We start from the raw sequence: 12,900 nt of genomic DNA on the forward strand, positions 1-12,900 counted from the left end.
TTGGTATAATATTAGTATAATATTAGTCACCTTCCATCAAACTAGACGGCTGCCGACTGATACCTCAATCAACAACCGCCGCACTCTTTATTCATTCCAGGTATATACAATTTACAATCTTCTTCAATAACAATATACCTACGCCAGCAAATCTACCTCGCTCCAACTCTCCAAACTCGTACCTGACGATACCTGAGCGTTCAACTCTACCTATCTTCCAGCAGTCTTTACCCAGCATTCTATGATTTATACCCGTGAGCTGTATAATAATGTCTGGCTCGATTCTGAATTCATCCAGTATCTACTAGGGAAAACCAAACAGTAAATGCAGAAAGGTTGCTAGAAGCATAGTGATTTCATAGTAGTTTCAGCTAATAATCCAGTGTTTTTGAACTAGATCCAGTGTTGTTTGATAACATAATAATTGTAAAGGAAAGTGTAACACGTTTTGGTGCAAAGGTAAGTTTTAAATACACATTTTAATTATATGTGTTGTGATATTTTCGTTCAAAACTAACAATTGGAAAATATTTTCTATGTTACAGATTACAAAATGAGTAAAATCAGATGTATTCGTCCATTCAAAGACATTCAGTGTTCGAAAGAGCTGCGATATCTCACGGATGGTATCATCCAAAAACTGAAGTCAATTGGATTTTCCAAGGTATCCACACTGAACACCAAGGATTTTCGTATTTGTTCGTCTTGCCGTCTACATATTGATTCAAGAGCTCACCTCACCCAAAACGAAGAACAAAGCGTAGCCGGTGGCTCAAGGATGCCAACTGTTCAGACCATACCTGTTGTACCTGATTCGCAAAGCTATGAAAGTTTGGTCACGATACCATCAGCGTCAACGCTAAGCACAATTCAATCAAATGAAGACTTCACGATGCCTGTAGACGTCGAAATATTCAACCGAGGAATAGCAGCTATTCGTGTTTCGCCTATAGATTTAGGTAAGGTTAAAAATGTTCACTATCCTGAAAAAAAGTGCGCTGAAATCGTCGAAGGTGTACGAAGAAATCTTTTTAAATTAGACGCTAAAACAGAAAAAGCAAACGAGTTTAATGAAGTCATAGAAAATATGAAAATTAAATTTTTAAATTCAGCCACAAGGCAAGAAAAACTATCAATTTTATCATTGTTACCAAAATCATGGTCAGTACAAAAAATTGTAGACGAATTTAAAACTAGTAGAAATATGGCATCAGATGCAAGAAAGGAAAAAAATAATGTATTAGATTCATCTCAAGGTTCAAGCTCTGGAAAAGCTTTGAGTAATGAAACAAAAGAACTGGTTTTGAATTTTTTTGAGGACGATGATATAAGCCGTGCAATGCCAGGCCAAAGAGATTTTGTTAGCGTAAAGACAGGAAATAAGAGATTAGCTGTTCAGAAAAGATTGTTAATGATGACATTAAGAGAAGCTTTTAATCGCTTTAATGAAGTGTACGTCAATGTAAAAATAGGGTTTTCATCATTTGCAAGCCTCCGGCCAAGGCAATGTAAACTATTGACTATCACAGGAACACATAATGTTTGCGTTTGCACTACGCATGAAAATGTCAATTTAATTCTACATAGCTTAAAAAAAATACAATGTCTTGAATGATCTAAAAACATTAACGAATAGATTACTTTGCGAAAATAAGACAACTCATTGCCATCTACGAAGATGTAAAAACTGCCCAGATACCTCAGTTTTAGAAGACAGTTTATTGAAACAACTGGAAGAAAACTTTGTTGAAAAGCTTTCATTCGAACAATGGGTTACCACTGACAGATGTGATTTAGAAACTATTGTAAAGCAAACCGATGACTTTGTTACATTTTTCAGCTCAAAATTAGAAAGTTTGATTCCGCATGATTTTGTAAAAACCGAACAATCCAATTTTTTGAAAACTACAAAACAAAACTTGCAAGATGGTGAATTTTTGGCTATTTGTGACTTTTCTGAAAATTACAGCTTCGTTTTGCAGGATGAAGTTCAATCACACCATTGGAACGTGCAACAGGCCACAATCCATCCTTTCGTAATATATTATACTGAAAATAGGCAAATTAAACATTTTAGCTTCATTATAATTTCAGAAGAACTAAGACATGATTCAGTCGCTGTTAATTTGTTTATTGATAAAATGATGAACTTTTTACAAATTGATCAAAATAAAAACATGAAAAAAAATTATTTTATGTCAGATGGTGCTGCTTCACAGTATAAAAACCGAAAAAACTTTTCTAGCCTTTGTAAGTTTAAGTCAAAGTATGGTATTGACGCTGAATGGCATTTCTTCGCAACATCGCACGGAAAAGGTCCATGCGATGCTATTGGAGGTACGATAAAACGCATGGCTACCAGAGCAAGTTTAGCCAAAGAACGCGAACACCCGATAAAGACTGCAAGAGAGTTGTTTAATTGGGCAAACAAACGTAAAGAAGAAGAACTTACAAAGTTGCCATTTTGTTATTCTACTACAGAAGAATACGAAAATATGTCTTTGCAGCTGAATAATCAATATAATAATGCAAAAACAATTCAAGGAACTCAAAAATTCCACTCATTTCTTCCTCTATCAGAAAATACAATAAAGGCAAAGCTTTATTCAAACTGCCCTGACAATGATGCCAAAATATTCGATATTGTTAAGAAAGTTGTGTAAACAATAATTTGATAAAAATACAGGAATAAAAATAAACTGATGTACAAAGTATAATGTTATTTTTTATTGCGCACAAATACCACCCCTGAAAAATAAGCCTTATTCGCTCTTTTGAATCTTGCTAATTGAGGAGCTTGCGATATGCAAGAGTTGAATGCACATTTTCAACACAATACACCAAAAACCACTGGAAGAAATCATTGTTCCTGATAGTGGGATTTTGTAACTTGTTTTTCAAAATACTTTTAAGGCAGAGAATTTCACACAAATCTTTAAGCTGTCAGTGTAATTTTAACTCAAAATTTTCCAATCTTTCCGAAAAAAATACTTTTGAAACTGGAGAAACACGGAGTACATTCGAAAAGGGCTAAAACTTATTAAGTTATCAAAAAAATCAATATTAAATTAGTAATATCTTCTAAATGGTGCATATTAGAAAAATGTTACCGAAGTACTTTTTTCTTGCAAATTTGATGTACTTTCATAAAATTAGGGCGACAAACTTTTTTGACTTTACTTAATAGCTTTTTTTGAAAACCGTAATTTTTTAAAACATTTTTTTTTTTCATTGTAACCTATTTTTCTCCAGAACAACCCACTGTGCACTAGGTAGCATTTTCAGTCAGCTATAACATAAGGATAATAAAAAAAATATTGACATGTCACTTTTGAGGGAAAAACTATATTTTAGTTCAAATCACAAAAACCAAACATATTTTTTTTACCGTGCATATTTTCTCCATATAGCACCCACAATTGTCTAAAACTTCGCCGAAGACACCAAACCGATCGGACAAACCGTTTTCGAGATACAATTTTTTGAAGATATCATGTGCATTTTTCATAGGCCCTTCTCATAAGTAAGGCTAGATTAAAAATGGCGAACCAAGTATGCAAAACGGCGTTTTTGTTCCCCAAAAACTTGTATGCAAGGTTCCATGCAAATCAAAAAATACAAAAAATAAAAACTGGAAAAATTTCCCACTTGTTCGTGGAATCGCTCAATAATCATAATTCAGATGTCAAAATGAAAGAATCGAAATATTAGATGTTTACGGCAAGACGCGGAAAACATCACTTTTTCATAATTTCGGAAATCCCTAAAAAGATGCATCAACACCGATGCTCAATATAGATAAATATTTACAAAAAGCCGCCTGTAGCCTGAATTCAAACATTACCGTCGTTGGGGGTGAGAATGGGTCAGTTCTGTCGAAATTCCAGGTTCCAGATCCGCAAATTGCCACGCAAATCGAAATATACCATGGCCCCAGCGAGGAAAACTCTCAAAACCTCGCTGGTGGCACCTGGCTTTTTTCGATGCTGCTACGGCTGGCTCCTGCTGGGTCAGCACCCGGATGGGTTGCTCTCCCTTGTTGCTGCCACGGGATTGGCTCTCCTCTCCGATGAGTCCGATGCGTCGTCTAACACGTTCGTCTTGAGAATGACCAAGTCAGAAATGCACGCTGCTTTTATATATTGCGCGCACACATTGTGACCAATCAGAAGTGCTTAGCGAAGGGGGAACAATTTCCCCTTCGCACTTTTTTTTTCGCTTTCGCGTGGTCAATCACCGTTGTGCGCTGTTGCAAAGTACTACAACCAGCGAGTTATTTTCAAATAGGTGAATGTAATTAACAAACTCGACTACTGAATTTCTTCCGTATATGTGTTTTGCAATAAATATATACGGTAATTCTTAATAATAGTTGTTTTTTAATAATTTCTAAAAGAATTTCAACATTTCAATTTCCAAACTCAATTTCATTTTTTTTCTCAATCTGTATTATCTTTATTCTACAAGTTCCACATTCATTGCTCAATAACTTTTGCTTCTTTGCATGAAAAAATCTTTTGATCACTGGAATGTGATCTTTGGTAATGCATGCATAAATGATGTAAAAAACATTTGGAATTCGTCAATATCCTTTTGAACTACAAGTGTATGAAAATCAACCCATTCTCACCCCTTCAAGAGGGAATCTATGGCTAGACTGAACGTGAATGTCGCAAACGTAGGCGACAAAAAACCTACAGTGGGAACGGTGCGGAGTCCATCATTGATGTAACCTTCTGAAGCCCGGGTCTAAACCCTGATTCGGACTGGAGAGTCAACGATGGATACACGATGGATCGAATCTGGCGATTCGATACAGGATGGAACATGGAAGAAGAGGGCCACAGCTGAAGGTCATCGGCCGTCATCGGGGATGGCTGACCTCGCGCTTCGATAAGCCGAAATTTGTGGAGCGATTGCTTATGGAGGGTAACATCCACAATCTATCCAGCGATGATCTAGTCGGAACTCTAAAGCCTGGAACACATAGCGTCCGTTCCGTCGAGGTTTGCGTTTTTTTGAAAGTTTTCCCATGGGAAATGTGCCAAACTACTGTCACGCACACGCAAACGTATGCATTGTGTGGGGCACTTAAGCCTTGCATGTGACGCCGTAATTCCATCGCCTTGGAATTACGGCGTCACATGCAAGGCTTAGGCTACCCACAAATGGACGCAAACCGGTATACAGGTGGTGTCCAGAAATCACAGAACTCCGCGCATCCTGCGTAAGAGCTAGAAGAAGGATGCAAAGAGCTCGCACCGATGAGGGTAGATTGGAACGAAGCGGCAGCAGGGGCGAAGGGAACGAAGGGAACGGGGCAGCAGGGACGGATGTCCTGGGGCCTGACGCACCCCCCCGCTTGCGAGTCAGCCGCGTAGTTGCCGGCTAAGAATAGGACTACTAACCCCAATTCAAGGTGTCAAGGGACCCGTGCCGAGGAATGAGTGATCGAGGGGGTGAAAAAGATGCTCGATCTTTAACGGAGCCTGTGGGGCACCTGGGCACCCCCCACAGTAAGCTGTCCCTTACCGCGTTAATGCAGAGCTCTGGCGTGGTGGACATTCTTTCTCGTGCGACTCGTGGGAATCAAATATGAGTAAACAAAATTCGAAAACAAGTGTAACAGGTAGTAGTGGTGCGATCAACCCCTTCGCAAGAAGCGGGTTGATGCGGTCTCCAACAAGGAGAAGCGAGGAGTCAGGTGCTGGAAGCTGCTTAAGCAGCTCAAGCGTGGGAGCTCCTGTCCACTCCACGGCAAGCCAGCCGGCGGAGGTTATGGACGGAGCATGGTTGCTGAGGGCCATCAGCCAAGTAGCAGGAAAAGGACGGCCCGCATTGGAGGTAGCTGAGCAGCAGCTTGGCAAAATTATTGACTTCGCGACAACTAAGTCGAATATAAGTAAGGACCTGAAAACGGCCTTGCTTCGGCTTAGAGCGTCAGTCGATGAGTCCAAGCAGGAGCACGCGGTCGCGTTGCTGGCTGCGGCAGCGGCGGAACCCGCAAAGGAGAAAGCGTCTAAGCTTACGCAAACGGAGGCCTTCTCTTTCGCGGGTAGTCCGAAGAGTGTGGAAGCGAATGCTCGTGACAAACGTGACAAGCATTCGCAGAAGCGGGCGAGGCAGCCGTCAGGTGAGGAGCTGTCTGGCGGTGCCCGCAAGGCCAGGCGTATAATAACCCCGAAAGCCGGTGGTTATGCCGGAAAGTCGGACCCCAGCCAGGGTTCCCGGAAAGCTGGGAAGGGTGGGCCTGAAAAGGCCGGCCCGTCCCGGAATGATGGGAACAAGGGGTTGCGACCAATGGTGGGCCCTCAGCAGCCACAGAGCAGGGCGATCCAAGGAGAGGACCCTCCTTGGACAAAGGTAGAGCGGAAGAGGAAGAAGAAGGTAAATCCGCAGGCAGAAGTGCAGGTCGCCAAGCCAAGGCGTAGGAAGGCAGGTGCCAGGCGCGAAAAAGGTGACGCTATCGTCATCAAGACCGAACAGTCGAAATACTCGGACGTCTTGAAGGCGATGAGGTGCGACGCCAAGCTTGAGGGTCTTGGAGCCGACGTACGCAGTATCAGACGTACTCGTACGGGCGAAATGATCCTGGAGCTTAAGCGCGAGAAGGATCACAAGGGCGCCGCCTACAAGAGGCTGGCAGAAGAGGTCCTTGGTGATGGAGTGGAGGTGAGGGCTCTTACGCATGAGGCGACTCTGAAGGTCAAAGACCTAGACGAGATCACCGAAGCGGAAGAGCTCGTCACGGCACTGCGGCAACAGTGCGATGTTCAGGTGGCCGCCACAGCCGTCAGGCTGCGGAAGGGGCCAGCAGGGACACAGATAGCTCTGGTTCAGCTACCTGTGGCGGACGTTAAAAAGTCCGTTAAAGTAGGGCGGATAAAGGTGGGCTGGTGTGTATGTCACCTGACATTTCACGAGCCACCAGAGGTTTGCTTCAGGTGTCTGGAACCACGACACAAGTCGTGGGACTGCAAAGGCCCCGACAGGCGCAAACTGTGTAGGCGATGCGGCGCTGAAGGTCATAAGGCCCAAAGATGCACGAGTCCGCCCATCTGCATGATCTGTACCGGGAAAACCTCGAAAAACAGACATGCGATGGGTGGTCCAGGGTGCCCGGCCTTTAAGAAAGTCGCAGTGAACAACAAATCACAGTGCAGGTAACGCAGCTGAACCTGAACCACTGTGATGCGGCTCAGCAACTGCTTTGTCAGGCGGTTTCTGAGTGGGAGACGGATATCGCCATCATTTCGGACCCATACCGAGTACCCGCCGGCAACGGCAACTGGGCCTCGGATGGGACCAGGAAAATGGCGGCGATATGGACGACGGGTAAATACCCCGTGCAGGAGTTAATGTCTACTACCTATGAGGGCTTCGTGGTCGCCAAAGTAAACGGGGTCTTCTTCTGTAGCTGTTATGCGCCTCCGCGGTGGCCGATCGAGCAGTTCACGCAAATGCTGGACCGCTTAACGACCGTGCTAACAGGGCGAAGGCCGGTGGTAATAGCGGGTGACTTTAATGCCTGGGCCGTGGAATGGGGAAGCCGTTTCACGAACCAGCGGGGTCAGATCCTGCTAGAAACACTGGCCATCTTAGATGTCGACTTGGCTAATGTCGGTACCAAGAGTACCTTTAGTCGAAACGGAGCGGAGTCAATTATTGACGTGACCTTTTGTAGTCCTGGCCTAACAAGTAGTTCGAACTGGAGAGTAGATGATGGCTACACTCACAGCGACCACCTGGCGGTTCGCTACAGTATCGACTACAATAACAGCAGACAGCGGATAGAAGAAGAGGCGGCTAGGCCAAGGCCAAGCCCTCGCAGGTGGAAGACATCATACTTCGACGAAGGGGTATTTAGGGAGGCGCTCCGCCGTGAGCGAAACTTAATCGGTTTAGACGGCGACGAGCTGGTAGCGGTGCTCTCACGTGCGTGTGATGCGACCATGCCTAGGCGAGTCCACCCTAGAAATGGGAGGCCACCGGCTTACTGGTGGACCGACGCGATTGCGGACCTGCGCCGCGCCTGCCTACGGGCTAGGCGGCGGATGCAGCGAGCACGATCAGAGGAAGAGCGAAACGAACGGCGGGTGGTGTTCGCCGCTGCAAAAGCCGCGCTTAAGACCGAGATAAGAGCAAGCAAAAAGGCCTGCTTTGAGGGTCTCTGTCAGAGTGCCAATACGAACCCGTGGGGTGACGCCTACAGGATCGTTATGGCCAAGTCGAGAGGTGTGATGGCTCCTACAGAGCAATCTCCAGAGATGTTGGAGGGGATCATTGGAGGACTTTTTCCGCGTCATGATCCTAGTCCTTGGCCTCCTTTCGTAGGACAGCCGGGGACTGGGGCTGGCGATGAGGAGAGGGTCACCGATGTGGAACTTGCGGGGATAGCTAAGTCCCTTAGCGTAGGTAAGGCCCCAGGTCCGGACGGAGTTCCGAACCTGGCCTTAAAAGTAGCTATTGCAGAGGCTCCCGAGATGTTCAGGTCTGCTATGCAGAAATACCTGGACGAGGGAGTTTTCCCAGAAGCTTGGAAGAGGCAGAGCCTGGTACTATTGCCAAAGGCGGGGAAACCACCCGGAGACCCGTCGGCATATAGACCAATATGCTTGATTGACACGGCGGGGAAGGTGCTCGAAAAGATCATCCTCAATAGAATGTTGCGGTTCACCGAGGGCGAAAATGGTCTTTCGAGTAACCAGTACGGCTTCCGGAAGGGGAGGTCCACCGTAGACGCTATCTTGTCGGTTACAAAAACCGCCGAGAAAGCACTCGAGCCTAAGAGGAGGGGAATTCGCTTTTGCGCGGTAGTGACTCTGGATGTAAGGAATGCGTTTAATAGCGCCAGCTGGTCTGCTATTGCCGATGCGCTCTTGCGTCTGGGGATACCGGAGTACCTGTACAAGATTCTCGGAAGTTACTTTCAGAATCGTGTACTAGTCTACGACACGGAGGTGGGTCGGAAGTGCTTTCACATAACCTCAGGAGTCCCGCAAGGTTCCATCCTGGGTCCGGTGTTATGGAATGTCATGTACGACGAGGTGTTGAGGTTAGAGTATCCAGTGGGAGTGGTGATTGTCGGATTTGCCGATGACATTACGCTCGAAGTCTACGGTGAAACGATCGAGGAGGTAAAGTTGACTACCAACCACTCGATCAAGGTTGTGGAGGCGTGGATGCGGTCCAGGAAACTGGAGCTGGCTCACCACAAGACAGAGGTGACGGTTGTTAACAACCTGAAGTCGGAGCAGCAGACGGAGATCAGTGTAGGAGACTGTACTATCCTGTCAAAGCGCTCCGTCAAACACTTGGGCGTGATGATCGACGATAAGCTTGCCTTCGGTAGCCACGTCGATTATGCCTGTAAAAGAGCCTCCACAGCTATTGCGGCACTGTCCCGGATGATGTCCAATAGCTCTGCGGTGTACGCCAGTAAGCGCAAGCTTCTGGCTAGTGTTGCTACATCCATACTTAGGTATGGCGGCCCGGCGTGGGGCACCGCGCTAAGTACTAAATGCTACCGACGGAAGCTGGAAAGTACTTACAGGCTTATGTGCCTGAGGGTTGCGAGCGCGTACCGTACCGTGTCACACGACGCTCTCTGCGTCATTACTGGTATGGTGCCTATCAGCATTCTTATCAGTGAGGACATGGAGTGCTTCGAAATGCGCGGCACAAGAGGCATACGCAGGACTGTCAGGATGGCCTCTATGGTCAAATGGCAGCGCGCGTGGGACAGTTCCACCAAAGGAAGGTGGTCCTATAGGTTGATACCGAGGGTAGATAGTTGGATTAATAGGCGCCATGGGGAAGTCACATTCCACCTGACACAGGTCCTTACAGGTCATGGTTGCTTCCGACAGTATCTACACCGTTTCGGGCATGCGGATTCTCCCGAATGCCCAGTGTGCAATGGTTTAGAGGAAACGCCGGAACACGTTTTGTTCGTGTGCCCGCGTTTTCGCACAATGCGTGACCGCATGCTTGCCACATGCGGGGAGGACACAACTCCGGACAACTTGGTCCAGAGGATGTGTAGGGATGAGTTTGGCTGGAACGCCGTTTCAACGGCTATTACCCACATCGTCTGGGAGCTACAGAGGAGGTGGCGCTTGGACTCGGAGAATGGCTAGTCCAGATGCAGTACAAGAGGTGGTCCAGGGGTTCGGAGTCGGCTTCGTAGGTCATACCGGTGCCCTGCGGTCGAGATCGACCCTTACAACGATTAAGTGGCCGCGGAGAGGAAGTCCCGGTAGTGGTGCTGTCGTGGCGTCGGTCTACTGGGTTGGATCCGAGCCCGCGGTTGGAAAGGGGTCCCCGGCAAGGGTCGGGGTAGGTGAGATCCTGCTGTCTGCAACCTACGGGTGCATCTGATAGGGCCTGAAGGGTAGTGATACCCTTCCTTACGGGCAGGTCAGATCGGGTTGCACGTGGGCATCAGTTCTTGATGTCCGCTCAGCAGTAGGGCGCGGGCGGGGTTGACCCTGCCCGCCTTCCGAGGACAAAGGGAGTGGCGAGGACCACTCGGGAAACTGGCTATGCGCCAGCATGCTACCGTGATGGACTCTCCAAAGCGCGTCATCGATGTTCGTTGCTGCAGGCTACGCAGCTAACCTTGTGGGTGCGATGTGCACTAGCCCCTCTCTGAAGCAATACCTTCTTGGTGGTTCCGGAGAGACGTAGGGTTTGGCGACCATAGGAATGGTTTAGTGGGTACGAGGAGAGAGTAGTCCTGGATTTTACTTTTGTTGTAGAAGACGGCCTGTCAGACCTACACTAACCTAACCTTCTGTTAGGGTGTCTGTTGAGCAGATTATCCCCCTATGGTTTAGAAGGAAAAAAAAAAAGATTGGAACGAAGTGAGGCCTACAGGGCGGCCAAATTGGCATTGAACAAAGAGATTAAGACACGGCCCCGTTCCGTATGGCCAAACTAGGCTCCGGGTCGGGATGGTATTCCGACAGTAGCCATCAATACGGCCATCGAGGCAAACCCTGACATGTTCAGAATGGCTATGCAGATGTGCCTAGACAGAGGCGAATTTCCGGAGAGGTGGAAAAGGCAAAAATTGGTTCTACTGCCCAAACCCTGGAAGCCACCTAGCGACCCGTCAGCATGCAGACCTTTCTGCCTTCTGGACATCACTGGGAAACTGTTATAACAGATCATACTATCGCGGATGATGGTCTATACCGAGAAACCCGATGACTTTGACCTCTCGGATAAACAGTTGAACTTCCGGAAGGGTCGATCGACGGTGGACGCTATCAGGGCTGTTACCAAAACGGCCTAGCGCCCCAAAAGAAGCAAACAGGCATCCGCTATTAAGCGGTAGTAAACGCTGGACGCAAAGAATGCGTTCAACAGTATCAGCTGGGCTGCCATCGAGTACGCCATAGGAGTCCTGGTTAACCTATGCCGGATACTGGAGAGCTACTTCCAGAATAGGGTGCTAATCTATAACACCGTGTAAGGCGAGAAAAGCTACAAGATCACCGCGGGAGTTACTCAGGGGTCCACCTTGGGCCTGGTACTATGGAACGCGGCGTATGATGGCGTATTGAGGCTAAAACTTCCACCGGGCGTAAGGCTGGTTGGCTTTGCTGGTGATATTCCCCTTGTGGTATACGACAAATCGATAGAGAAAGTGGAGCTGACGGCAGCGCACGCGATAGGCGTAGCGGAGTGGATGAGGTCAAGATAGCTGGTACCCGCGCACAAAACGGAGGTGGTAGTGGTGAACAACCGCAAGTCTGAACAGCAGACAGTGGTCACCAGGGGCGAGTGCACGATCAACTCCAAGCGCTCACTGAAGCATCTGGGGGGCAAGCTGAAAGATGATGTCAAATAGCTCGGCAGTAGATTCGAGCAACCAGGGGGAGTGTATGTGCCGCTTTGCGCCTACCCATCATGTTAACGAGTAAAATGTCAACAAAACATTGTTTTGAATATTTATGTATTGTGTGTTATTCAATTTCGGTTCCATCAACCGGTCGGAACATTAAGTTTGCGCTCTGGTTTTTCTTAAGATATTAAGTAGTATCGTATGTTTTATATCGGTAAAAATGCGCTGCATCATATTTACATGTACTACCAACATGTATGTACAGAAGGGATACGGCGGGGAGTCCACTCACAGGTAATTATGATGCTCCAATATAAGCGAATTTTATAACAGCTGATTCCGTTTCTAGGTTTCCCAAAAATCCTCTACAAAACCGGCGATGGATGGATGCATTGGCTCGAGCTGGAAGTAATTACTCCGTCGATGGGAATGCTAGAATATGCTCGCGTCATTTCCTCTCCAGCGACTTCTGTGAAATCAACGGCAAGCGTCAATTGAAGTGGGATGCAATTCCAAGTCTGCACTTACTGGAACAAGCGGCAAACTCGAATGGTGTTTTGTTTCCTGCATCGAAAGCTGTCTCGTCCAGTAAAGAAACACGGCAGGGCTTTAGGACACCATTTACTAATATCAACGCGGTCGAGAGCACCCACGGCCTCCGAAATAACAGCAGCAATATCGACAGTCTCCCAAATCCCAAATTTGTATTGCATACTAGAAACGTTCTATTTCCGGAGGAATTTCTAGAAGGTTTCCTGTTTAAATTTCTAGAGGAATTTCTGGAGAAATTTTTTGGGGAATTTCTGGATAATTTCTTAGAGGAATTTCTGGGAAATTCTTAGAGGAATTTCTGGAGAAATTCCTAGAGGAATTCCTGGTGAAATTTCTAGAGGAATGTCTGGAGAAATTCGTTGAGGATTTTTTGGAGAAATTCCTAGAGGAATTTCTGGAGAAATTTCTAGAGGAATTTCTGGAAAAATTTCTCGAGGAATTTCTGAAGAAATTCCTAGAGGAATTTCTGGAGAAATTTCTGGAGGAATTTCTGGAGA

The 12,900-nt window shown here is 46.6% G+C and overlaps 2 protein-coding genes and 1 long non-coding RNA gene across 3 annotated transcripts in view; 2 read left to right on the forward strand and 1 right to left on the reverse strand.

The window, feature by feature from the left end:
• LOC109433196 (LIM/homeobox protein Lhx6-like) overlaps positions 1–12,900 on the reverse strand; it is an 811,403-nt gene that overhangs the window by 485,145 nt on the left and 313,358 nt on the right. The window lies entirely within an intron of this gene.
• The window catches only part of LOC134292084 (uncharacterized), a 289,398-nt gene that overhangs the window by 89,791 nt on the left and 186,707 nt on the right, over positions 1–12,900 (forward strand). The window lies entirely within an intron of this gene.
• On the forward strand, positions 326–2,944 carry LOC134292079 (uncharacterized). The gene is made up of 2 exons (XM_062860808.1): positions 326–459; positions 546–2,944. Exon 2 carries the CDS (start codon positions 554–556, stop codon positions 1,613–1,615), a length of 1,062 nt encoding a protein of 353 aa, XP_062716792.1. The 5' UTR covers positions 326–459; positions 546–553; the 3' UTR covers positions 1,616–2,944.

The sequence above is a fragment of the Aedes albopictus genome, chromosome 3 (assembly GCF_035046485.1).
Source record: "Aedes albopictus strain Foshan chromosome 3, AalbF5, whole genome shotgun sequence".
Lineage (NCBI taxonomy): Eukaryota > Metazoa > Arthropoda > Insecta > Diptera > Culicidae > Aedes > Aedes albopictus.